General features: G+C 44.1%; 1 protein-coding gene across 3 annotated transcripts in view; it reads left to right on the forward strand.

The window, feature by feature from the left end:
• map3k3 (mitogen-activated protein kinase kinase kinase 3) overlaps positions 1-27811 on the forward strand; it is a 170075-nt gene that overhangs the window by 46256 nt on the left and 96008 nt on the right. For all 3 annotated transcript variants that reach the window (XM_070864088.1, XM_070864090.1, XM_070864091.1), the window contains exons 5-6: positions 18915-19014; positions 26480-26593. In XM_070864088.1, coding sequence (XP_070720189.1) covers positions 18915-19014; positions 26480-26593 — 214 coding nt within the window. The remainder of the gene's footprint in view (positions 1-18914; positions 19015-26479; positions 26594-27811) is intronic.

A 27811-nucleotide genomic window follows, 5' to 3' on the forward strand; every position in this document is an offset into this window, starting at 1 on the left:
ATGGATATAGACTTCCAATTGGCTTGATGTGGGACCTTTTACATGGTCATAGGTTTCCGCAAAACAGACAACTGGCTAACTCTTTTTAAATAAGGCACTTCCGTCTTTTTCCTGTATTTGAATTTGCACAAACTATTCCTTTCTGGTAAATTTATCAAGCTGAGTAGAGGTTCTGATACATACCAGTGCTCATTTTTACTTTGTGTTTTTTCTGAAAAAATGGTCCCATTTTTGGTCTCTTGTGTGGATCTCACATCCTGGGCGCTCTAATAATGCTGTGCGGAGAGGTGGAAGTGAAGATACTGACGGGTTACTTGAGGTGTAGCCCTCACTTCCTTCCCCTGAACCGGGCTCCCTCTCTGCACTGACACTGACAGGCCGGTTAACCTTAACCACTGCTTGAATGCAAATGTCATCCAAGGCCTGGATTGAAAGATGGGTTCCAGCGCAGTTCACTGCTCCTTGTAAGGCAGGGCCATCTGGCTTACTTTTGAAAACTTCAGCTGGGATGGTGCAGGCATTTGAGATCATGTGTGCTTTAATTATAGATGCGGTAACCTGGAATTGAAGCTACTATACATTTTTAAAGTAGGGCAGTTAGAACCTCTTTAGCCCCTCTGCTTTGTGACACACCAACACATTAGGTTTGCTTTCTAGGTGCTTATAGTTCTACAGATCGCTGAAGATAGTTAGCTCGCTCTTCTATTGACAGTAACCCAAGGTGACATTTCCATATTTCCATAGTGCAGCAGTGTTACTGACAGCCATAGCTCAATGGTAGCGCTCTCGCCTCCGAGTCAGAAGGTTGTGGGTTCAAGTCCCACTCTAGAGACTTGAACAAAAAAATTCAGGTTGAGACTTGAGCAAAAAAATTCAGGTTGACACTTCAGTGCAGTACTGAGGGAGTGCTGCACTATCAGAGATGCTGTCTTTCGGATGAGCTGTTAAACTGAGGCTCCGTCTGTCCTCTCCAGTGGACATAAAAGATCACACAACATTATTCAAAGAGCAGGGGAGCCCTCCCAGTGTCCTGGACACATTTATTCCTCAAACAACACCTAAAACAGATTATTTGGTCATTTATTTAATTGCTGTTTGTGGGAGCTTACTGTGCGCAATTTGGCTGCCGTGTTTCCTTCAAATGTACTTCATTGGCTGTAAAGCACTTTGGAATGTCCTGAGGTCCTGTAAGGCGCTATATAAATGCAAGATTTTCTTTTCTTTCTTTTGCAGTGTGACTCTTTAGTGCAAAAAAGAGTCCGTGACCTATAAAACAATTTATTATATATGCACATTTAATCTTATAACCATTTTTTCATTATTTAAAACTGATGGCCGAGTTGGCTCAACGAGTAGCTGAGGCTTAAAGACCAGGAAAATGCTGGATTTTAATTTGAAGTCCGCCTAGCTAGTTGAGCCTGCATTATCTGAGTAATGCCATGGGAGATATTCCAGTAATTGTTTGCAAAGGTTGTTGCCAAGATCCCCATTTACTGATGCAGTCACGTGGCAACAAAAATGATGGAAAGTGAAGGATAAGAGCAGCTACAGCAAGGCAGCGTCAGAGGACAGGATGCAAAGTGTTGCGACGATGCGCTCCCGCTAACCTGGAGCATCGCATTCACTGTTGTGCGCTGATTTACATAAGTCTGCTTTCTTTGAACAATTTGGATCTCTATTGACCAAATCATTTTCCAGCCTGTTTCTGCAGAGTTTATGTTTATGGACATTTGCCAGTAAGATCAGATAAAGCTAATTGTGGAATTTCTTGTGTGCTGTTCAAGCAAGAAATCTTCTTAACTGATGTCTGCCAAAAAACAAATCTGTTGCTTGGTGTACTGACCCCAGATCAGCATTGTGTATACGATGATAGCAGTGATTTTTTTTTTGCCACTAATCTTAGTCTTCAGTTTATAGTTTTGTTTGTACAGGATACATGGCTGCATTTGGTGCGTGTTGTGAATCTGCTGCTTGTTTAGTACTCTGTCTCAGTAGGGATATGATGTGAGTTGTAATGGTGCAGGAGCAAACTGAGCATTTATTTTCAATTCATTTTTGAAGTATGTAAAATTAACGACAACATGCAAGGGGGAAAGCATGCAAAAGTTTGAGTGTGGAAAGAAAAGTAAAGACATTAAAGAGAAACACTGTATACAGAAAGATAGCAGCATTACATCTAACACACTGAACGTGCAAGTTCATAATCACTTCTGTTCACTGTGTATATCAATGACCAAGATGTAGGGCTAGTGGGGAGCAGTGTGCCAACCTTGCAGATGATACTAAATTGGGAGGCATTGTAAATCAGGCATTGAGGACCATAGGAAACTGCAAGGGTATGCTGATAAGATAGAAAAAATTGGCACATGGAGCTCTTCGGGCCCCACCCGACCACCTCCCCGGTGGTGGGTCCCACCTGAACACCACCTCAGTGGCAGGGCCCGGTGGTGGGCTCCGCCCAAACCCCTCCTCGGCGGTGGGGTCCGCCCAACCAGCTCTTCGGTGGGCACCACCCGAAGACCACCTCGGCAGGCAGGGCTGCGTGTGCTGTTGGAGGGCTCCCGGTGCTCCCGAACGGATAGGTGCTGCAGTAATAATTTTTTTATTGATTGATTTTTAATTTTTTTTTATTTTTGATTTATTGATTGGTTGATTGATTTATTATTTATTATTGATGATAGCTCTTTATTGCTAAAAGTGAAATGTTTAATGCTTTGGAAAATTCCCTGACTTCCCTCTAACTTTCCCTCCCCCCCCCCCCCCCCCCCCCAAAATCTCTGGCCACCTGCGCCTAATTTCTAAAGTGTACGCATGGTTTTTCTGAGCATACAAAAGTCGACACTTGGAGTAACTTTTCGCTGCCTAAACTTGCAAAAGGCATAAGTGGCTGGTAATGTCCCCTTTTGAAAAAATAACTCAACTAAAACTAATCTAAACTAACTCTCTAGAACTGGAGCAAACTAAATGCTGAGAATTGCGATTTCTAAGATACTCCAAACTAAACTAGTTGCTCCAAAAAAATAGGAGCAACTCCAGCCGAAACGGGCCCTATGAAGGGGTAGGACAGAGGAGAAGGCTGTTTACAAGGGGCCTAGAAGAAGGGGACATAGATGTAAAACTAAATGTAAGAGATTTAAGACAGAGCAGAGGAGAAACTTTTATACATAGGGTTGTGAGGCTGTGGAATATACTACCAGAGTTAGTGATTGAAGCAGAGACTATTTCAACATTTAAAAATAGGATAGATAGGTAGTTGAAGGAAAGGGGGTGAAAGGGCACATGGAATTAGGACAACTGCATGTGTGGAAGGATTAACACCAATGCAGACTGGTTGGGCTGAATGGTCCATTGTAATTATTTGTAATGGAATTAAACTAATCAAGAGCAACATTGAAAGGTCAGATAATTTAAGACAGGAGTTAATGGAGAGTATGTGCCAGGCCAAGAATCCCAAGAGGCCTATTCAAGCCTGATATTGGCAGGGCAGTTGGCATTAGCAGACCACATCATGGAATTTTGGTTTGATGGATGTTGGGACGTCTAATGTTTCTAATTTACACTAATGGCTTGTATTCAGAAATTCAATGGAAATTGGTTACATTTGCGGACTATACTAAACCAGGAGTGGCAATTGATTCTGAAGAGGCAGCTCAGGAACTACAAACTGAGTGGGCCAAATGTGTAAGCAGCAAATAAAATTTAATATGCACAAGTGTCGATGAGTGGTATTGAACTAGCAGAGGGTGAAATTGAGAGCTTGCATATAATTAGAATTACATAGGATATACGGCACAGAAACAGGCCATTCAGCCCAACCAGTCCATGCCGACATTTATGTCCCACTCGAACCACCTCCGATCCTTCCTCATCTAACTCTATCAGCATAACCCTCTTGTTTCCTTCTCCCTTATATGCTTATCTAGCTTCCTCTTAGATGCATCGATACTATTCGTCTCAACTAGTCCCTGTGGTAGCAAGTTCCACATTTTCATAACCCTCTGGGTAAAGAAGTTTCTTCTGAATTCCCTATTTGATTTCTTGGTGACTATCTTATATTGATGGCCTCTAATTTTGCTCTTCCCCACAAGTGGAAACACTCTCTCTGTATCCACTCTATCAAAACCTTCATCATTTTAAAGACCTCTATTAGGTCACCCCTCAGCTTTCTCTTTCGAAGAGAAAAGAGACCCAGTCTGTTCATCCTCTCCTTATAACCACCTTGTTAATCCTTTTTGCATTTCTCCAGTGCCTCGATATCCTTTTTATAATACGGTGACTAGAATACGCAGTACTCTAATTGTGGTCTAACCAAGGTTTGATACAAATTTAGCATAACTTATCTGCTTTTTCAATTCTATCCCTCTGGAAATACACCCTAGTGCTTGGTTTGCTTTTGTTATGGCTGTATTAACTTGCATCGCTACTTTTAGTGATGTGTATTTGTACTCCCAGATCCCTTTGCTCCTCTACCCCATTTAGATTCTTATTTTCCAAGTAATATGTCACCTTATTTTTCTTGCCACACATCTCACACTTGACTATGCTGAATTTCATTTGCGAATGATATGTCCATTCTGTATGTTTATCTACAGGGGCTTGAGTAGACATGACATTGCGGAGCAGCAATTAATTAAGAAAGTAGAATGCAGACATATATAATCAGAGTATAACCAGATAAGTCAGAGGAAGACATGCCCAAACTGTACAGTGCACTGGTCACACTACACCTTGACTACTGTGGCCATTTCTGATCACAGGGCAACATTGGAAAATGGGAGATTGTTCAGAGAAAAGCCAGGCATTGATTCCAGTGTCAGAAGATTGAAGAAACTGAGCTTTCCTCCTTGAAAGGAGGTGACTGAGGGTTACTGTATAGATGTTTACAGGATATTAAACTATATGTTAAGATAGATCTTGAAAACTACTTTCTACTAAAACATGAGCGTGGGACAGATTCAACAGCAACTTGTATTTATGTAGCATCTTTAATGTAAAATGTCCCATGTAAAAGGACATAGACAGGCTAAGTGAGTGGGCAAAAATTTGGCAGATGGAGTATAATGTTGGAAAGTGTGAGGTCGTGCACTTTGGCAGAAAAAAATGAAAGAGCAAGTTATTATTTAAATGGAGAAAGATTGCAAAATGCTGTAGTACAGCGGAACCTGGGGGTCCTGGTGCATGAAACACAAAAGAATAAGTATGCAGGTACAGCAAGTGATCAGGAAGGCCAATGGTATCTTGGCCTTTATTGCAAAGGGGATGGAGTATAAGAGCAGGGAAGTCTTGCTACAGCTTTACAGGGTATTGGTGAGGCCACACCTGGAATACTGCGTGCAGTTTTGGTTTCCATATTTAAGTAAGGATATACTTGCTTTGGCGGCAGTTCAGAGAAGGTTCACTCGGTTGATTCCGTGGATGGGGGCATTGACTTATGAGGAAAGGTTGAGTAGGTTGGGCCTCTACTCATTGGAATTCAGAAGAATGAGAGATGATCTTATCGAAACGTATAAGATTATGAGGGGGCTTGGCAAGGTGGATACAGAGAGGATGTTTCCACTGATGGGGGATACTAGAACTAGAGGGCATGGTCTTAGAATAAGGAGCCACCCTTTTAAAACTGAGATGAGGAGAAATTTCTTATCTGAGGGTTGTGAATCTGTGGAATTCGCTGCCTCAGAGAGCTGTGGAAGCTGAGACATTGAATAAATTTAAGACAGAAATAGACAGTTTCTTAAACGATAAGCGGTTATGAGGAGCGGGCGGGGAAGCGGAGCTGAGTCCCTGATCATATCAGCCATGATCTTATTGAATGGCAGATCAGGCTCGAGGGGTCCTATGGCCCCCTACTGCTCCTATTTCTCATGTTCTTACGGCATTACCAAACAAAATTTGACACGGAGCTACATGAGATATTGGGGAAGATGACCAAAAGTTTTAGGTAGGTCTTGAGTGTGAAAAGAGGTAGAGGGGCTACGCGGTATGGGGGGGGGGAATTCCAGAGTGTAGGGTGTTGGCAGCTGAAGACATGGCCGCCAATGGTGGAGCGATTAAAATGGGGATGTGCAAGAGGCCAGAAATGGAGGAGCATGGAGATCTGAGGGTTGTCGGCATTGTTCCCTCTAATTTTTGGGGGGCTTTAACAGGCTGCGCAGGCCATTCACAATTCTCCGCATGAGTGTTTTTTCCATTTAAAAGCCAGTGAGCTGGCTGCGCAGGACCTACAGAGCGCCGCACAGCTTAAAGGGAACATTGATTGTGGGGCTGGAAGAGGTTACAGATGTAGTGAGGGTCGAGGTCATGGAGGGATTTGAAAACAAGGATGAGAATTTTAAAATTGAGACATTGCTTAACTGGGAGCCAATCTAGGTCAGCAATCACAAGGATGATGAGTGAACGGGACTTGCTGCGAGTTAAGATACGGGTAGCCGAGTTTTTAATACGTTTGTGGCGGGTATAAGATGGGAGGCTAGCCAGGAGTGCGTTGGAATAGTCAAGTGTAGAGATAACAAAAGTATGGATGAGGGTTTCAGCAGCAGATGAGCTGAGGTACGGGCGGAGTGGGGCGATGTTAAGGAGGTGGAAATAGGCAGTCTTAGTGATGGCGTGGATATGTAGTTGGAAGCTTATCTCGGGGTCAAAGGCAACATAAGAACATAAGAATTAGGAACAGGAGTAAGCCATCTAGCCCCTCAAGTCTGCTCCGCCATTCAACAAGATCATGGCTGAGCTGGCCGCGGACTCAGCTCCACTTACCCGCCCGCTTGGGTTGTGATCAGTCTGGCTCAGCTCTGATAGTTGCTAGGGAGAGGGATGGAGTTGGTGGCTAGGGAACGGAATTTGTGGCAGGAACTGAAGTTCAAACTAGCAAAAGGCAAATTTTGGACTGCTGTCAGGGTTTTTTTCCACATAATGATCAACAGCTGGAATGGATTTCGGTGTAGGGTAATGAATGGACAAACTCTGGAATCAATTAAACTATTGGATGCTGTGATGAGGGGTTGGGACATCACATCTTTCTGGATGGATGAAATCTGATGGGCTGAATGGCCAGCCCCATTCATATGGGAACGGTACCATAATGGTTATATTACTGAACTAATAATCCAGAGGTTTGGACTAATGATCTGGAGACACGAGTTCAAATCCCACCACGGCAGCTGGGGAATTTAAATTCAGTTAATTAAATAAATCTGGAATAAAAAGTTAGTATCAGCAACGGTGACCAAGAAATCCATCTGGTTCACTAATGTCCTTTAGGGACGGAAACCTGCCGTCCTTACCCGGTCTGGCCTACATGTGACTCCAGACCCACGCCACTGTGATTGACTCTTAACTGCCCTTTGAAATGGCCCAGCCAGCAACTCAGTTAAACCAAACCACTACAAATAAGTATATGACCTTCACCTCACAGACTGCAGCGGTTCAGGAAGGTGCCTCACTACCACTTTCTCCAATGAATAAAAAAAATAATAATTTTCATCTTGTGATTCTCGAGACTCCGAGGGATCAGGGCAACAAGAGGCGGGAATTATTTGGGGCAGAGAAGTGGTCATCTCACTTGATAAAAATCAGAAGAAATGGGCAGACAATAATATGGAAACAGGAATAGACAGGTGTAGCTGGAGCAGTGGGATGAGAAGTATGAGCCATCTGTTTTTTTCATTCCTTAAGGATGCAGATAGTCTTTCTGCACCAGCTTTGGCATATTCTGCTAGAGCAGGAATTTTTCAAGAGCGTGACTGACCTTTAGATCAGGATTACTACGGATGTAATTTGCTTTGTGGTGCTCAGCCAAATCCATAGGAGCAGGTTTCACTGCAATTAGTGATAATTTCATTGTCTGGGAACAGAAAGATCGATGCCCAAGTAATGTAGACTGCATCGTTATTGTTTTTGCTTGTTTACTTGCATCATTCCAGTACCCTGCTAATTGAAGACTTTCAATGCTATTGCATGACGTAGTCTCAACCATTTAGGCTGCGTAAAACTGTTACTGTAAAAAGCTGATCTCCATGATGATTTAGTAAGTGAGTGCATGACATGTCGCACTGAGTCATACAGACGAGAAGATCCCAGATTCGATTTCAGCTATGATATATGGGGGCTGATCTCAGCCACGAAAGCAGTTGGAATGTTAGAATAAAGCATGGAGATAGAGCACGACTCTTGTTGTAAAGCACTTGGATATTGGATGAGAATGGAATTGGGCTTGTTTGTAATGCCGTTCCCCACTCCCCCACAACATAAAAGCCTAGCAACACTGACATTAGGATGGCCAGTGAACAATCGGAGCCTGTGGATACAAGCCCCATCAAGAAACTGAAGGCCTTCAGAATTGAGAGGTGGAGCTAACATCAAAGTCAGTATTCTGTCCTATTTGCATTTATCAAAACATGCATAACGTGGCCCGAATGTTCAGAGTGTTGTGTATATTCTCTTTCAGTATTTAGGTACGTTTTGTAATTCAGCATTAAATTTTGCTGTCGTTTGTAGACTAACACTGCAAATGTTTTTATATGAAAGAATGTGTATTTTGCAGTTTTTCAAAGGCTTGATTCAATGTGACTCTGTGCCAAGTCTGTGAAATACCTTGGTTGGAAAATAGTCTGAGTGTTTTGCTCAGTTACGTTGTGTAATTATCGGACTGATAAGATCATTTATATAAAAAACCTAATTTGTATGTTAGTGCACAGATTACACAATGGCTAGTGACTGTCCAGCATGAAGTTGGTAGGTGAGTCCGATTGCCACAGTCATTATGATAAGTTTGGAAAAGGCATTGTGGTTTTGAGAAAGGATGCCAGTATCTGACCACAGAAATGTAAGGTAGATGGAAGGAACTGGGGCTCAGGAACATAATAAAAAACATGAACTTGAAAACAAAGCCCAGCATTGAATAGCACATGATCTGTGCGCAGGAGTTCAGGGCTTATTCTGTAAGAATTCCGACATTCAGTCCTTGTGTACTGAAAATAATTACACCAGTTAATTGCATCAACTCTGCAAAACATGAATTACCATTTGGAAGCGTTAATAGCAAATTACCAGGAAAGAAGAGATGAAAGGACGTGGAATGTTTGTGCTAATTTGAACATATTTTATTTTATTCATTCTGGGATGTGGGCGTCGCAGGCAAGGCCGGCATTTATTGCCCATCTATGTCTATCCCTAATTGACCCTGTGAAGATGGTGGTGAGCTGCCGCCTTGAACTGCTGCAGTCCGTGTGGTGAAGGTGCTCCCACAGTGCTGTTCGGGAGGGTGTTCCAGGATTTTGACCCAGCGACGATGAAGGAACAGCGATATATTTCCAAGTCAGGATGGTGTGTAACTTGGAGGGGAACTTGCAGGTGATGGTGCTCCTTGCCTGCTGCCTTGCCCTGGACTTCAATTTTACTCGGGCTCTTTGATGCCAAACTCAATTAAATGCTGCCTTGATGTCAAGGGCAGTCTCACTCTCGCCTCACCTCTGCTTCATGTAAAGGCAAAAATAACTGGGATGGAAATTCTGATGGTCAGTCGGTTGGTGAGCTTGCATGGTGATATTGAGCCACAAAGATCAGAAGATTTGAATCCATGACCATTTTCTGTCCACCCATTACCCCTGTGCTCGCTGACCTACATTGGCTCCCGGTCCAGCTAGCCTCGAATTAAAAATTCTCATCATTCTCGCCCTCAGAGAACTCTGCGTTCCTCCAATTCAAGCCTCTTGTGCATATATGATTTCCTTCGCCCCACCATTGGCTGCCGTGCCTTCAGCTGCCTAGGCCTGAAGCACTGGAATTCTCTCCCTAAACCTCTCTGCCTCTCCTCTTTTAAGATGGTCCTTAAAACTGACCTCTTTGTCTAAGCTTTTGATCACCTGTCCTAATCATCTTCACTGGCTCATCTCAAATTTTGTCTGACAACTCTCCTGTGAAGCCCCTTGGAATGTTAAAGATGGTATATAAATGCAAGTTGGTGCTGTTGTGTTGGTTGATTCCATCCAGAATGATGATTGGACTGTTACAGTTGGCATCAGTGGCTTTGGACTAGGGAAGGGGACAATATTCTAGGATTGGGAAATGTTGGACAAGGGTGGAATTGGATTGAGCTGTTCCGTCTTTGTTTGAATAACCTCCTGATGCTTGTGTGGGCTCAAATGTTCAAAATGACTGCTTGAGTCAGGTACTGGGGGGTTGCCAGGTACTGGGGGGTTGCCAGTCCCCGTTGAACTGTACCCCAGCCTGGGCATCGCTGGGGTGATGGACTGAGAATGCTCAATCCCTGTTGAAGAAAGACTTTAAAGACTTGCATTTATATAGCGCCTTTCACGACCTCAGGCTATCCCAAAGCGCTTTACAGCCAATGAAGTACTTTTTAAAGTGTAATATAGGAAACGTGGCAGCCGATTTTGCGTACAGCAAACTCCCACAAACAGCAATGTGATAATGACCAGATAATCTGTTTGTGATGTTGATTGAGGGATAAATATTGGTCCCAGGACACCGGGGATAACTCCCTGTTCTTCTTCAAACTAGTGCTAATGGGATCTTTTATGTCTACCTGAGAGAGCAGACGGTTTAACGCGTCGTCCGAAAGACGGCACCTCCGACAGTGCTCCCTCAGCACTGCACTGGGTGTCAGCCTAGATTTTTGTGCTCAAGTCTCTGGAGTGGGACTTGAACCCACAACCTTCTGACTCAGGCGAGAGTGCTACCCACTGATCCACTGTTGAACCGTACCCCCGGTAAAGATCGGTGCTTTCAGGAGCGACGAGGAGGAAAATAGAAAAGAACTGGAACTTTAAGGGAACACAGGGTATCTCTCTCCCCCCAAAAAATGAAGAAATCTTCTGTTTACAGGCCTCCCTTGTAAATTTTTAAAACAGCTAACCTGTGCTGGTTATGACTTTGGTTGTATATTGGCCCCTGGCCTGCAGATCCTCCCAGCCAACAATGCAAGCAGACGTTAATCAATGCAGCTTCTCCTTCAGCAGCGGGGGATTCTTGATAATGGCATGGGTCAAGTTGCACCAGACTATTCCTTTGTTTTCCATTCCCCGGGGGAGCAGTCCTTGAATCCTTGAAATTGCCATCTGCGGAGGGACAGGATCTACTTCTGTGGTATGGTGAGTTAGTGTACCAATGACTGGCTACCTGTAATGGTGAGTTGATGTACCAATGACTGGCTACCTGTAATGGTAGTTAGTGTACCAATGGCTACCTGTAATGGTGAGTTAGTGTACCAATGACTGGCTACCTGTAATGGTGAGTTAGTGCATCAATGCCTACCTGTAATGGTGAGTTAGTGCACCAATGACTGGCTACCTGTAATGGTGAGTTAGTGCATCAATGCCTACCTGTAATGGTGAGTTACTGCATCAATGACTGGCTACCTGTAATGGTGAGTTAGTGCATCAATGCCTACCTGTAATGGTGAGTTAGTGCATCAATGCCTACCTGTAATGGTGAGTTACTGCATCAATGACTGGCTACCTGTAATGGTGAGTTAGTGCATCAATGCCTACCTGTAATGGTGAGTTAGTGCACCAATGACTGGCTACCTGTAATGGTGAGTTAGTGCATCAATGCCTACCTGTAATGGTGAGTTACTGCATCAATGACTGGCTACCTGTAATGGTGAGTTAGTGCATCAATGACTACCTGTAATGGTGAGTTACTGCACCAATGACTGGCCACCTGTAATGGTGAGTTAGTGCATCAATGCCTACCTGTAATAGTGAGTTAGTGCATCAATGCCTACCTGTAATGGTGAGTTAGTGTACCAATGACTACCCGTAATGGTGAGTTAGTGCATCAATGCCTACCTGTAATAGTAAGTTAGTGCACCAATGACTGATTACCTGTAATGGTGTGTTAATGACAGGTAAAAAGAAGGACTTGCATTTATATAGCGCCTTTCACGACCACCGGACATCTCAAAATGCTTTACAGCCAATACTTTTAAAGTGTAGTCTCTATTGTAGTGTAGGAAACGTGGCAGCCAATTTGCGCAAAGCCAGCTCCCACAAACAGCAATGTGATAATGACCAGATAATCCGTTTATGATATGTTGATTGAGTGATAAATATTAGACAGGACACCGGGGATAACTCCCCTACTGTTCTTTGAAATAGTGCCATGTGATCTTTTATGTCCACCTGAGAGAGCACATGAGGCCTCGGTTTAACGTCTCATCCGAAAGATGGCACCTCCGAAAGTGCAGCAGTCCCTCAACACTGCACTGGAGTGTCAGCCTAGATTTATGTGCTGAAGTCCCTGGAGTGGGACTTGAACCCACTTGACCTTCTGACTCAGAGGCAAGTGTGCTACCCATTGAGTCACAGCTGACAGTCATAATAAGCATTTTAAAACCATTTACATAGAACAGGTTCTTGAGAACTGTTGTTAAACACATTGAACACATATTTATAATATTCTGTCACTTGATGGACTCTAAGTGAAAGGGCACAGGATTGTGGGTGTGATTTCTCTACATACCAAGTTCCTCATCAGGACCTGCTGAGTGGCAGTGGGAGAGCTAGTAGGAAATTAGAGAGCAACTCACCCTATCCACATTTATGCAGATTCCAAGTGGCAGACTAGCACCATGGAGGGTTACCTGTCCATCCTTCTCTACAGTGCAGTATGGTAGGTCGAACAGAAAGTCTGAGGATAACCCATCCACCACCTTAAGCATTCACTTCCCCCATCACCGACACACTGTGACTGCAGTGCATAGCATCTACAAGATGCACTGCAGCAACTCGCCAAGGCTTCTTTGACAGCACCTCCCAAGCCCACGACCTCTACCACCCAGAAGGGCAGCAAGCGCATGGGAACGCCACCACCTCTAAGTTCCCCTCAAAGTCACACACCATCCTGACTTGGAAATATATCGGCCATTCCTTCATCGTCGTTGGGTCAAAATCCTGATACTCCCTCCGTAACAGCACTGTGGGAGTATCTTCACCATAAGGACTGCAGTGGTTCAAGAAGGCGGCTCACCACCACCACCACCTTCTGCTGGGTAATTAGGGGTGGGCAATAAATACTGGCCTTGCCAGTGACTCCCACATCCCAGAAACAAATAACAAATGTGAGAGAGAATTAAACACGGAGGGATGTGGGATAAGGTAAGCGGATAGAATGATGGGACACTACTTTTGATGTGCTGCTGATTTATGTGGGGTCGAGTGGCCCACATAGAAACTTAAACTGTGTGGTGAAAGGATTTGAGAGACCGACTGATACTGGCAGATGGCAATATCTGGCTGCGAAGCTTGTGGAGAGTGCCCCCTATAGACACCTAGAATCATTGATACATCTTGGCCCATCGTGCTTGTGCTGGCTTTGAAAGAGCTATCCAATTAATCCCACTCCCCTGCTCTTTCCCCATAGCCCTGTAAATACTGTCCCTTCATGTATTTATCCAAATCTCTGTTAAATATTACTGTTGAATCTGCTTCCACCATCACCACCCTTCAGGCTGCATGTTCCAGATCTCAACTCACTGTAAAAGAAAAAAAATTCCTCATCTCCCCTCATTCATTTGCCAATCACCTTAAATCTCTGTCCCTTGGTTATCGACCCCTCTGCCATGGGAAACAGTTTCTCCTTGTTTACTCAATCAAAATCAACACCTATCAAATCTCTCCTTAACCTTCTCTGCTCCAAGGAGAACAACCTCAGCTTCTCCTGTCTATCCACATAGCTGAAAGCGGTCATTCCTGCTACCATTTTAGTAAATCTCTTCTGCACCCTCGCCAAAGCCTTGATATACTTCCTAAAGTGTGGTGCCCAGTATTGGACACACTGTTCCAGCTGGGGTCTAACCAATGTTTATAAAGGTTTAGCATAACTTCCTTGCTTTTGTACTCTATTCCTCTATTAATAAAGCCAAGGATTCTAAATTTTTTTAACAGCCTTCTCAACTTGTCCTGACACCTCCAAAGATTTGTGTACATACACACAGGTCTCTCTGTTCCTATACTTCCTTTAAAATTGTACCCTTTAGTTCATATTGCCTCTCCTCATTCTTCCTACTAAAATGCATCACTTTGCACATCCCTGCATTAAACGTAATCTATCATGTGTCTGCCCATTTCACCAGTCTGTGTCCTCCTGAAGTCTGTAACGATCCTCATTGTTTACTACGTTTCCAAGTTTTGTATGAAATGATGCCCTGTATACCCAAGTTCAGGTCATTAATATACATCACAAAGAGCAATGGTCCAAATACTGACTCCAGGGGAGCAGCACTGTAAGTCTGGAAAAACAACCATTCACCACTACTCTCTGCTTTCTGTCCCTTAACATATTTTGTATCCATGCTGCTACTGTCCCTTTAATCCCATGAGCTTTAATTTTGCTTACAAGTCTAATATGTGGAACTTTGTCAAACACCTTTTGAAAGTCCAATATCAATACCTACACTTCAATTTCATTTCAGCCCAGATTGTATCACCTGCAAAGATCAAACTGCAAGCTTTGGTCAGAACCAATTGGTCATTTTACTGCAGTCTAGTGTAATCAGTTTACACCTTTTTTTAAATAATGTGTAGACATATATATATTTGCTCAGTGTGATATTGCGTCGTATGGGCTAAGAATTGATTGATTCCTGGACTGCTGAGTTAACTGCGGCTGGGGCATTACAGTTATCCTCAGTGCCCCAGAGCTTGCAGGCCAGGTAGATAAGCTGGTTAAGGCAGCATACGGGATACTTTCCTTTATTAGCCGAGACATAGAATACAACAGCAGGATTATGCTTGAACTGTATAAAACACTAGTTAGGCCACAGCTAGAGTGCTACGTGCAGTTCCGGTCACCATATTGCAGGAAAGATGTGATTGCACTTGAGAGGGTACAGTGGAGATTTACGGGGATGTTGCCTTGACTGGAGAATTTTAGCTATGAGGAAAGATTGGATAGGCTGGATTTGTTTTCTTTGGAACAGAGGAGGCTGAGGGGAGAACTTATTGAAGCATAGATTTAAAGTAATTGGTGGAAGGTTTAGAGACGATTTGAGGGGAAATTTCTTCATTCAGAGGGTTGAGGGGGTCTGGAACTCACTGCCTGAAAGGGTGATAGAGGCAGAAACCCTCACCACATTTAAAGGGTACTTGGATATGCCCTTAAAGTGGCGTAACCTACAGGGCTTTGGACCAAGAGCTGGAAAGTGGGATTCGGCTGGATAGCTCTTTGTTGACCGGCGCGGACACGATGGGCCAAAATGGCCTTCCATGCTGTAAATTTCTCTGATTCTATGATGAAGCAGAATAGTCAACATTCCTGCTCCTAGTATGCGCGTGCTCGTGCACATTGGATGAGTATAAGATCAGGCCTGGCTACGATGCCTCCATGGTATTATAGTCGCCAACATTCTAGATTCGAAAGTAGAGCATACCAACTTGAGTGAGGTACTCGGCCTGTGGAAACACATCTCAAAACCAGCAGATGCCTTCAAGAGAGGAGGAATGAAAATGAGTGGGATGGGATGAGGGGATATAAATAAGGATTTGGTAAAACCTGCCAGTTTTCTTGTACTGTCTACCAGCTCTGCAAATCATGTGATGGAACTGTAGAAGCTTTGGCTTTGTGCAGGATCTGCTCAGAGCATTTTTGCAAAAAGCCAGTAATAACTAGAATATTTTGGTGGCTGAGATTGGCACAATCGGTGCATACCAACGTGATCATTGATATTTTTCTTCTCTGCTTTGTGATCACAAATGACAATAATTATACCTTTCATCACAGCAGTAGGGGATGGGGCCGAGAGGTACTTTCACCGTACCCGAATAAAGAAAAAAGAAAGACTTGCATTTATATAGTGCCTTTCATGACCACTGGACATCCCTAAGCGCTTTACAGCCAATGAAATAATGAAAAAAAGTTTACAATTGCACAAGGAATCACAGAAAATAGCATGAAAGATGGTTCAGGCAATGTGCCTTTTTCAGGGGAGGAGGGTGGGAAGGAATGCATAAGCGTGCATACAGTGTGGTGCACTGGGGTAATGGTGTGTACAGTGTGGTGCACTGGGGTAATGATGTGTACAGTGTGGTGCACTGGGGTAATGGGGTGTACAGTACGGTGTACTGGGGTAATGGGGTGTACAGTACGGTGTACTGGGGTAATGGTGTGTACAGTGCGGTGTACTGGGGTAATGGTGTGTACAGTGCGGTGCACTTGGTAATGGGCAGTACAGTACGTTGCACTGGGGTAATGGGCAGTACAGTGCGGTGCACTGGGGTAATGGGGTGTACAGTGCGGTGCACTGGGGTAATGGGCAGTACAGTGTGGTGCACTGGGGTGTACAGTGCGGTGCACTGGGGTAATGGGCAGTACAGTGTGGTGCACTGGGGTAATGGGGTGTACAGTGCGGTGCACTGGGGTAATGGGGTGTACAGTGCGGTGCACTGGGGTAATGGGCAGTACAGTGTGGTGCACTGGGGTAATGGGCAGTACAGTGTGGTGCACTGGGGTAATGGGCAGTACAGTGTGGTGCACTGGGGTAATGGGGTGTACAGTGCGGTGTAATGGGGTGTACAGTGCGGTGCACTGGGGTAATGGCGTGTACAGTGCGGTGTAATGGGGTGTACAGTGCGGTGCACTGGGGTAATGGGGTGTATAGTGCGGTGCGGGGCACTGGGGTTATTGATCATTAGCATGTCTATAGCCCTAGTCTTCACCAATTTTGACCTCCCCTCTTTATCTTGGTCAGCCCTATCCTGGGTTCTGCTGCTTGATCATGCCATTTCTGATGCAGGTTCCTTCACAGAGAACCCAAGAAGCTGACTGACTTGCTTTGTACTTCCAGTATTTTCTCTCTTTTTTAAATTTCCAGGGTTTGCATCTTTTTATCGTTCTATAATGTGATCATCAGGCTGATATCTTCCAACCTTCACACGGGACCAGGTCCCTCATTGTAACATTGTGAACTTATCCCTTTTTCGTGCAGAAACAAGTCATCCTCAATACGAGGGAACGCCTGAGAAAACGAAGATAATTAAAATGATGTGAAAAGAGAGTGACATACATTATTAATAAAACCAGGTGTCAGATTGTAAAGATAGTCTTTCCTTTCCGGTGTATCTGCCTCCTTGCAATTCTGTCTGCTGGTTTAGGTCACATTCTAGGTCTAGCAATTGTCACCCTTTTGACATACCAGTTTCTTGGTAACTGTTCCCTTTGGAACAACCTTGGCATTTCTCTCAGACTGAGTTTTTTTTTTAAAAAGAGTCTACCTCAATTATTCGAGAGAATGCTTAACATTCCAACAAGGCATGAAATTGGTGAGTCTTTCCGTACCTCCAAGTATACCTTTCTCTAAGAATGCCCAGACGTAAGCCAAGACTTCATGGTTCCTGACTGTATTGGTGGAGTTCTGTCCATTGACGTAATAAACCATGTCCAAATAAACCTAAAGATTCTCATTTTACCACAGTCTGAGACATCGCTGTATCTGTTGCTTCCTCTTCTGGGTGTAACCCGCAGTCCTGCAACATTCATTGCATTTCCTCAAATCCTGATTATACCCACTTCTGTCCATTCTTCTGGCCTCATATCCTCCCCCCCCCCCCCCCCCCAATTTTCTTCTTTACGTTTTCTAGGAACAGCAGGAGTGGGCCATTTAGCCCCTCGTGCTTGTTCCAACATTCAGTTAGATCACAGTTGATCTGTATCTTATTGTCCCTACCTTGGTTCCCTTAATACCCTTGCCGAACAAAAAATCTTATCAATCTCAGTTTTGACTTTTTCGGTTGTCCCTCAGCAACTTTTTGGGGAAGAAGGTTCCAGATTTCCACTACACTTTGTGTGAAGAAGTGTTTCCTGACATCACCCCTGAATGGCCCAACCCTCGTCCTGGACTCCCCCACCAGAGGAATTTATACTCTAGTATCCGATCCAACAGAGTTGTACTTTCTTGTATTCCTCCTGAAGTAACTTCCAGTTCTCTGGTACAGTTGCTCGGTCTCCTAACGAAAGAGCTGTAAGTTTATGAAACCGTTTTCCTACTAATAATCTTGGTAAAGAACCTCCTGTTGGAGTTGCGAGTCCTCACCTTTACCACATCGCTTTTAACTTGATATCTACTCTCTGTTAGTGTAGCCTATGGCTAGTGATCAATCCTGATTGTGGTAAATAGCCCATTGGAGGTTATGGGGGATGCCCACCTCTGAAGGTGGAAAAATACTATAATCCAAGACCCAGATTACAGGCAATGACTGCTCTCCAAAATGGATATAGTATACAAAAGCAGAAATTTACTTCATTGTACAATAAGCAAACTTACACTATATCCAAAAGCAAAATACTGAAAATCTGAAATAAAAGTAGAAAATGCTGGAAATACTCAGCAGGTCAGACAGCATCTGTGGAGAGAGAAATAATTAATGTGTCAAGTTGATGACCTTTCATCAGAACCATATCCAAACCGGTCTGACTATAAAAAGACTGTCTATAGTTCCTCCCTTTCCATTCATAGAACCTGAAATGTCTTGTTCCCTCATAGCTCTTCAAATTCCCTTCTTTCCCCACCCCCCCAACCCATTACCTCCTTTTTCTGCTTGGTGTCCTCATTTCTGGCTTGCAAAACAACGAGCATTCCAGAACTGGATTAGTTTAAGTTCATGTTTGAGTGTTATTTTATGTTTGGAGATTTTGTACAGTTTCAATTTCATCTATGTGAACTATTAGTAACTGTTTTAAAATAAAAAGCATATTAAAAATATAGAAGCGGAAGTTGTCTTGTTGGATTATTTCACGGCGTTCAGGTCCCTGTGTTGCAAAATGGTGCTTCAGTGGGGGCCCTGCTTCTAGTCCCTACAGAACTCTTAATCATGCTCCATAGCTGCCTGTTGCTGCTGAATGTGAAACAATCCAAGTTTGCACTGTGTTGATTTGTTTTGTGTTTTTTGTCCCATTGTCAGAATCATACAGTTCAGCCGTCCAGTTAAGTATGAAGAACTGCACCAGAAAGTCAAGACTGTGTTTGGGCAGCTAATGGAGTTAAACTACACAAACAATGAGGTAATCCCCAGTGTTCAAGGCTCTTGACTGCTTTAATTTCCAGAATTGAGCCTGTCTGCTTGGCTGTCTCTGTCCCCTCATTACCACTCCCACTGCAGCTTCCAACTTCTGGAATTTTGTCCCTTTTGCCCCGAGTTCTTGGAATCATTTCCTTCATGAAATTCGCCACTTGCGCTCTCGTCCTCTTTCCAATCCAACATCTTACCACCCAGTTTTTCTTCTTCAATCCCTTTATTCATGCATTATTTCCATCTTTTTGAAGTTGTCATCACCAATGTTTCCTGTAAGTGGAGCTTTGTTCTGCGTGGCCTGTTTCTTTTACTGCGAGGTCCCTTTAAATTTCTGCGCATACGCCATACTTGCAATGTAAAATCCGGTGAGCGGTCCGAGTAGGACCTTTCCCATTACTACGCAGCCCCGCAACTTAAAGGGAACATTGGTCATCACCCATTTCACCCCCCTTTAAAAAGCCAACCCTTGATGTCTAAATCTTCCCAAGCCACTGTCCTAGCTCTTGTACTGTGCTTCCTTTCTTCCCATGGTTCTTGAATTACTACCCGACTGTATGCTCATTTCACCCACACTCCCTCTGAGTCCTTACAGTCTAGTTTATGACCAAGCCACATCAGCACCACCTTGGTCAAAGTTGCCGGTGATACCCTGTGAGACTTCAACCAGAGGTCACTGCTCTTCCGGTTATCTTAAACTTCTTCACTGCCTTTTGATACTGTTCACCTCACAATTGTCAAACCCCCTTGCCTCCACAGACGCTCTCTGTCACACCATTCCCGCATAATTTCACTCCTCCCTATCCCAGCACAGTCAATACATCTCAAACAGTTTCCTCTACATGCACCTCCCCATCCTTGCATGTTGCCTCTTAACATTTTCTGCAAATGTGGGATCTGCTTCCATATGTATGTCAAACATTCAACTTTATCTCTCCTCACAATTCTTGACTCAGGACTGTTGCTATATTACCAACCTTCCTGCCAACAAGTCGTCCTGGGTGAATCCTAACTTCCTGCAACTCCACTTTGGCTCTTGTACGACCTATATGCCTTTGGCACCGACTCCAGCAACTTCCCCAGCTGAGCCCAGTAGAGTTTGATCCCGAGTTGAGCTTTTAACCCCACCTCTGGTCAGTCATCAAGGCTGCTACCTTCCACCGCTACTTAAAGCTAAGCTCAGCGCACTCAACCGAGAGCCCTTTAATGCCCAGCGTCTGTCTTAGTGTTAAACATATTGCGGTAAAATAGCGGCTGATGCACTGAAGCTGCCAGCAACAACACAATAGACCAATTCTAGAAACATAGAAATTTACAGCGCAGAAGAAGGCCATTTCGGCCCATCGCGCTGGCCGACAAAGAGCCGCACGGCCCTCGGTCAGCAGCCCTAAAGGTTACATATAAACCTATGAACAATGACGGAAAGGCAAAGAGCACCCAGCCCAACCAGTCCGCCTCACGCAACTGCGACACTCCTTATACTGAAACATTCTACACTCCATCCCAACCGGAGCCATGTGATCTCCTGGGAGAGGCAAAAACCAGATTAAAAACCCAGGCCAATTTAGCGAGAAATAAATCCAGGAAAATTCCTTTCCAACCCATCCAGGCGATCGAAACTAGTCCAGGAGATCACCCTGGCCGTATTCTATTCCCTGCCGTACTTACCATTATATCTGCGCCATCCAACAATAGGTCATCCAGTCTAATCCCAACTACCAGTTCTAGGTCCGTAACCCTGCAGGTTACTGCTCTTTAAGTGCCCATCCAACCATCTCTTAAAAGTGGTGAGGGTTTCTGCATCCACCACTCTTCCAGGCAACAAGTTCTATATCCCCACAACCCTCTGCATAAAGAAGCCCCCCCTCAATAAGGTGGATGAATTGACTGTGCAGATAGCTGTTAACGGATATGATGTAATTGGGATTACGGAGACATGACTCCAGGGTGACCAAGGCTGGGAACTCAACATCCAGGGATATTCAATACTCAGGAAGGACAGACAGGAAGGAAAAGGAGATGGGGTAGCGTTACTGATTAAAGAGGCGATTAACGCATTGTAAGAAAGGACATTAGCATGGATGATGTGGAATCTATATGGGTAGAGCTGCGAAACACCAAAGGGCAGAAAACATTAGTGGAAGTTGTGTACAGACCACCAAACAGTTGTAGGGAGGTTGGGGATGGCATCAAACAGAAAATTAAGGACGCGTACAATAAGGGTACAGCAGTAACGAGAGAGCAGGCCATCCTAGACTCGGTCTTGTGTAAAGAGAGAGGATTAATCAGCAATCTGGTCGTGCGGGGCCCCTTGGGGAAGAGTGACCATAATATGGTAGAATTCTTCATTAAGATGGAGAGTGACAGTTAATTCAGAGACTATGGTCCTGAACTTAAAGAAAGGAAACTTCGATGGTATGAGACGTGAATTGGCTAGGATAGACTGAAGAATAATACTAAAAGGGTTGACAGTGGATAGGCAATGGCAGACATTTAAAGATCACCTGGATGAACTACAACAATTGTACATCCCTGTGTGGCATAAGAATAAAAAAGGGAAGGTGGCTGAACCGTGGCTAACAAGCGAAATTAGGGAAAGTGTTAAATCCAAGGTAGAGCCATATAAATTGGCCAGAAAAAGCAGTAAACCTGAGGACTGGGAGAAATTTAGAATTCAGCAGAGGAGGACTAAGGGTTTGATTAGAATTGGGAAAATAGCGTATGAGAGTAAGCTTGCAGGGAACATAAAAACTGACTGCAAAAGCTTCTACAGAAATGTGAAGAGAAAAAGATTAGTGAAGACTAATGCAGGTCCCTTGCAATTCATAATGGGGAACAAGGAAATGGCAGCCTAATTGAACAAATACTTCGGTTCTGTCTTCACTAAGGAAGACACGAATAACTTCCCGAAATAATAGGGGACCGAGGATCTAGCGAGAAGGGGGAACTGAGGGAAATCCTTATTAGTCAGGAAATGTTAGGGAAATTGAAGGGACTGAAGGCCGATAAATCTCCAGGGCCTGATCGTCTGCATCCCAGAGTACTTAAGGAAATGGCCCTAGAAATAGTAGATGCATTGGTGGTCATTTTCCAACATTCCATGACTCTGGTTCACTTCTTATGGATTGGAGGGTAGCTAATGTAACCCCACTTTTTAAAAAGGGAGGGAGAAAGAAAACAGAATTATAAACCGGTTAGCCTGACATCGGTGGTGGAGAAAATGCTGGAATCAATTATTAAAGATGTAATAGCAGCGCATTTGGAAAACAATGACAGGATCGGTCCAAGTCAGCATGGATTTATGAAAGGGAAATCATGCTTGACAAATCTTCGAGTTTTTTGAGGATGTAACTAGTAGAGTGGATAAGGGGGAACCAGTGGATGTGGTGTATTTGGACGTTCAAAAGGCTTTTGACAAGGTCCCAGACAAGAGATTAGTGTGCAAAATTAAGGCACATGGTATTGGGGGTAATGTATTGACGTGGATAGAGAACTGGTTGGCAGACAGGAAGCAAAGAGTGGGAATAAACGGGTCCTTTTCAGAATGACAGACAGTGACTAGTGGGGTGCTGCAGGGTTCAGTGCTGGGACCCCAGCCATTTACAATATACATTAATGATTTAGATGAAGGAATTGAATGTAATATCTCCAAGTTTGCAGATGACACTAACCTGGATGGCAGTGCGAGCTGTGAGGAGGATGCTAGGAGGCTGCAGGGTGACTTGGACAGGTTAGGTGAATGGGCAAATGCATGGCGGATGCAGTATAATGTGGATAAGTGAGAGGTTATCCACTTTGGTGGCAAAAACAGGAAGGCAGATTATTATCTGCTGATTGGTGACAGATTAGGAAAAGGGGAGGTGCAACGAGACCTGGGTATCATGGTACATCAGTCATTGAAGGTAGGCATGCAGGTACAGCAGGTAGTAAAGAAAGCAAATGGCATGCTGGCCTTCATAGCGAGGGGATTTGAGTATAGGAGCAGGGAGGTCTTACTGCATTTTTGAGACCACACCTTGAGTATTGTGTGCAGTTTTGGTCTCCTAATCTGAGGAAGGACATTCTTGCTATTGAGGGAGTGCAGCGAAGGTTCACCAGACTGAATCCTGGGATGGCAGGACTGACATATGAAGAAAGACTGAATCGACTTATATTCACTGGAATTTAGAAGAATAAATGGGGATCTCATATAAAATACTGACGGGACGGGACAGGTTAGATGCAGGAAGAATGTTCCCGATGTTGGGGAAGTCCAGAACCAGGGGTCACAGTCTAATGATAAGGGGTAAGCCATTTAGGACCGAGATGAGGAGAAACTTCTTCACTCAGAGAATTGTGAACCTGTGGAATTCTCTACCACAGAAAATTGTGGAAGCCAGTTCGTTAGATATATTCAAAAGGGAGTTAGATGTGGCCCTTACGGTTAAAGGGGTATGGAGAGAAAGCAGGAATAGGGTACTGAAGTTGCATGATCATATTGAATGACGGTGCAGGCTCGAAGGGCCGAATGGCCTACTCTTGCACCTACTTTTTATGTTTCTCTGTTTCAAATCCCCTGTAAACCTTCACCAACCACCTTAAAAATATGCCCCCTCATAATAGACCCCTCCACCAATGGAAATAGGCCCTTACTATCCACAATGTCCAGGCCCCTCAATATTTTGTACACCTCAATAAGGTCCCCTCTCAACCTCCTCTGTTCCAATGAGAACAAACCCAGCCTATCCAATCTGTCCTCATAACTAAGATTTTCCATTCCAGGCAGCATCCTAGTAAATCTCCTCTGCACCCTCTCTACTGCAATCACGTCCTTCCTATAATACGGCGATCAGAACTTCACGCAGTACTCCAGCTGTGGCCGAACCAAAGTATTATACAATTTAAGCATAACTTCCCTGCTCTTATGTTCTGTGCCTCGGCCAATAAAGGCAAGCATTCCGTATGCCTTCTTAACCACCTTATCTACCTGACCTACTTTCAGGGATCAGTGGACAAGCATTCCAAGGTCCCTTTGTTCATCTACACTATTAACTGGCCTACTGCTTAATGTGTAAACCCTTTTCTTATTAGCCCTCCTCAAGCGCATCACCTCATACTTCTCTGAATTAAATTCCATTTGCCACTGCTCTGCCCACCTGACCAGTGGATTGATATCCTCCTGCAGCCCATGACTTTCCTCTTCAGTATCAACCACACAACCAATTTTAGTGTCGTCTGCAAACTTATTAATAATACTCCCTATATTCAAATCTAAAATCATTGTATATACCACAAAAAGCAAGGGACCCAGTATTGAGCCCTGCAGAACCCCACTGGAAACATCCTTCCAGTCACACAAACATCCATCAATCATTATCCTTTGCTTCCTGCCTGCAAGCCAATTTTGGATTCAACTTGCCACTTTGCCCTGTATCCCACGGGCTTTAGCCTTCATGACCAGCCTACCATGTGGGACCTGATCAAAAGCCTTGCACTACTACATTGTACGCACTACTCTCATCGACCCTCTTGGTTACCCCCTCAAAAAATTAAATCAGGTTAGTCAAACACGATCTTCCCTTAACAGATCTGTGCTGACTATCCCTAATTAATCCCTGCCTTTCCAAATGTAGATTTATCCTGTCTTTCAGGATTTTTTCTAATAATTTTCCCACCACTGAGGTTAGGCTGACAGGTCTGTAATTACTTGGCCTATCCCTTTCTCCCTTCTTAAACAAGGGTACTAAATTAGCAGTTCTCCGATCCTCCGGCACCATGCCCAGATCCACAGAGGACTGGAAAATGATGGTCAAGGCCTCTGCTATTTCCTCTTTTACTTCGCTCAACAGCCTGGGATGCATTTCATCCGGGTCTGGGGACTTATCTACTTTTAAAGCTGCTAAACCCCTTAAATACTTCCTCTCTCTCTCTCTCTCTCTCTCATCCAGAATATCGCACTCCTCCTCGATAGCAGTATCTGCTTGGCCCTTTCCCTGCCTCCACACAAAGATTACTCTCATGGTCTCTAATAGGCCCTACCTTTTCTTTAGTTACCCTCTTACTCTTAATACATTTTCGAACATCTTAGGGTTTTCCTTAATTTTACTGGCCAAGAATTTCTTGTGCTCTCTCTTAGCATTCCTAATATCCTTTTTAATTTTACCCCTCAACTTTCTATATTCCTCTAAAGATTCTATAGTATTTAGCCGTGGGTATATGACATAAACATCCCCTTTTTTTCTTAATCCTCCCCTGTAAGTCCCTTGACATCCAAGCCTTTATCTTTAAGGGCACATGTTTGGCCTGAGCCTTCCGGATCTCCTCCTTGAATGCCTCCCACTGTTCCAACACTGATTTACCCACAAATTGCTGTTTCCAGTCCACTATGGCCAAATCACTCCTTAACTTAGCAAAATTAGCTTTCCTCCAATTTGGAACTTTTATTCCAGGCCTAGCCTTGTCCTTACCAATAACCAACTTTAATCTGACTGAATTATGGTCCCTGGCACCCAAGTGCTCTCCCACTAATACCCCTTCAACCTGTTCAGCTTCATTCCCCAAAACTAAATCCAAAACCGCCCCTCTCGTGTTGGGCTTGCTACATACTGACTAAAAAAGTTCTCTTGAATGCATTTCAAGAATTCCGCACCCTCTATGGGTAGCATGGGAAACATATATGCTGCACAGTTATATGTCAAATAAAACGTACATAATCTGGTAGGTTTTTGTTCAGTTGTAGATCGAATAATTAAGTGGACTGAGAAATATTAAAAGCAAGCAATTACGTAAGTCATCTCTCAGTAAACTCGGATTTCTAAAGATTAGTCTGGGCTGTCGTGCAGTTTCTGCTCTTTATCTTTGGTTTTTCTTGGTCTTAGTTTTTCTTGTGCCATGGAATCTTGATTCTCCATCCAGTGATTAGAACTTAGATTGTGGAAAGTGCCCCTATACTTAGTCTAATGCACGAGGTTTTCACTTCTGATTGTCTTATTTAGATTGTCTCTTCAAGCATGTGCAGATAAATCCTACATTTTTCCATTTTAAAAATGAGATACTCTTTGGTGGTGGTGGGCGGTGGGAGGAGAAATGCTGGCAGCTCCGATTGTGGCTGGCCTCTGGGGCCAGAAGCCCTCACTACCTGTGCCAAAGCTCAAACCTCGAGCTGCACTGCAAATTCTACTGGTTACTGCACACACACATAGCTTGTTGCCGGATAAGGCTGTGGGGAAATCGGTTTCAAGCGCTCAGCTGCGCGCTGACTGGTTTATGTAAACGGGATTTTCACAAACCACCTTGTGAATAAATGAGGGCGCAATAATGCGATTGTGGACAAGCGAGGGTCTACGGTACTTTCACTCCAAGCTTGTTGCAGTTTTCCATTTTCTAGCCGGTTGTCTCGCTCACTTTTGTTCCCCTTTGAGTGACTGCATATGTTTTGTACTGATTTGCTTTGGTTCCGTCCTCCCTCTTGCTTCCAGCTACTGATTCCGTTACGAAGCCAGGATGACCTCGACAAAGCCGTCGACCTCCTGGATCGAAGCTTTAACATGAAGAGCCTGAAAATCTTGCTTGTAGCTCAAGAGAAAAACCACGTGAGTGTTAACATTCCCCAATCCTCAAGGTGAACAGTTTGTCTCGGGAGCACCTGGTTCTTTCAATAAATAAAAGCAGGGAAACAATTGTAGGAGTCAGATATCTGGAATGTAGGGCAGTAACTTGAGCAATTCTCTTCAAACATTTTTTTTAAATAAAGCATACCATTTATAACTTTGGGTAACCATCCCAGGTCAACGTTATAAAATTGTCTGCTGTGCATCCCTTAGGGCCTCACTGAGGAGGGAGGGAAGGAGCAGGGAATGTAGCAGACTGGCAGAGCCAGGCAACCACAGTTATTTGCGGAGGAAGTGATGTGGCAGAACCTTTACAGCAAAGCTACCTGAGTTCCTTATGCTTGGGTTCAGTTCAGTCCAGTCCGCTCACTAATTTTACATGCCTCTTCTGCTGAGCAAGTAAACAAGCAGATGCATTCAAGTTTTCTTGTCTTCCCTTTCGCAGGTCATTCCAAATAAAGGAAAATTCACACGCTATTTTGTGTCCCTTTCTTTTCATTGATCTGTGCTGTAGCCGGAAAAGAACAATTTATGGGCAGAATGCAAATGTTCTCGCTCCCAAACCCTGCAACCATGCACGTGTGCTCAAGCAGGCAGGCAAGCGCATGCTCGGGCGTGCAGACACAGATGCACCACTTAAAATCACACCATGTGGTATTGAGCCCTTTACAGAGGCGCGAACTCTATGTGGAAGTGGATCGTATTTTTTATTTATGTGGTTGCCACTTATAGACGTTACCAGCATATCGTAGCATCAGTGCAGCAGTGCTGTCATGCACACATCCTCCTGGAAGAATGGGAGGTCAACTTTACTCCCAAGCACTGCCCACCTCTGGTGGATTTTATTTATTCCTTAACTTTTCAAGTTCGGAGTTCCTACTAATACAGGCCTTGTCTGGCTCCCTGCTTCAATTTGCCATGCAAAATAACTTGGTGGTGGCACAGATGCTTCCCTTCACCCTTCTGCCCTGGCATTGGACATGCCTCCTCCTCTCATAGTTCTAAAGAGCTTTAAACAAAAGCAGTGGGAGAAGCTATGTTGGCTGGTGTAAGCTATCCAGTTCCAAGGAAGGTTCCGTGAAAATTGTTTGAAGGGCAACAAACATGACATACTGCCGTCTCACCTTGGCTCCCAGCACTCCGCCCCCACAGTACTCACTGAAAGCACCGCATTGTAGGGCTTAATCCTGGAAAATTTCC

Source organism: Pristiophorus japonicus, chromosome 21, assembly GCF_044704955.1.
Source record: "Pristiophorus japonicus isolate sPriJap1 chromosome 21, sPriJap1.hap1, whole genome shotgun sequence".
In the NCBI taxonomy this organism is placed as follows: Eukaryota; Metazoa; Chordata; class Chondrichthyes; family Pristiophoridae; genus Pristiophorus; species Pristiophorus japonicus.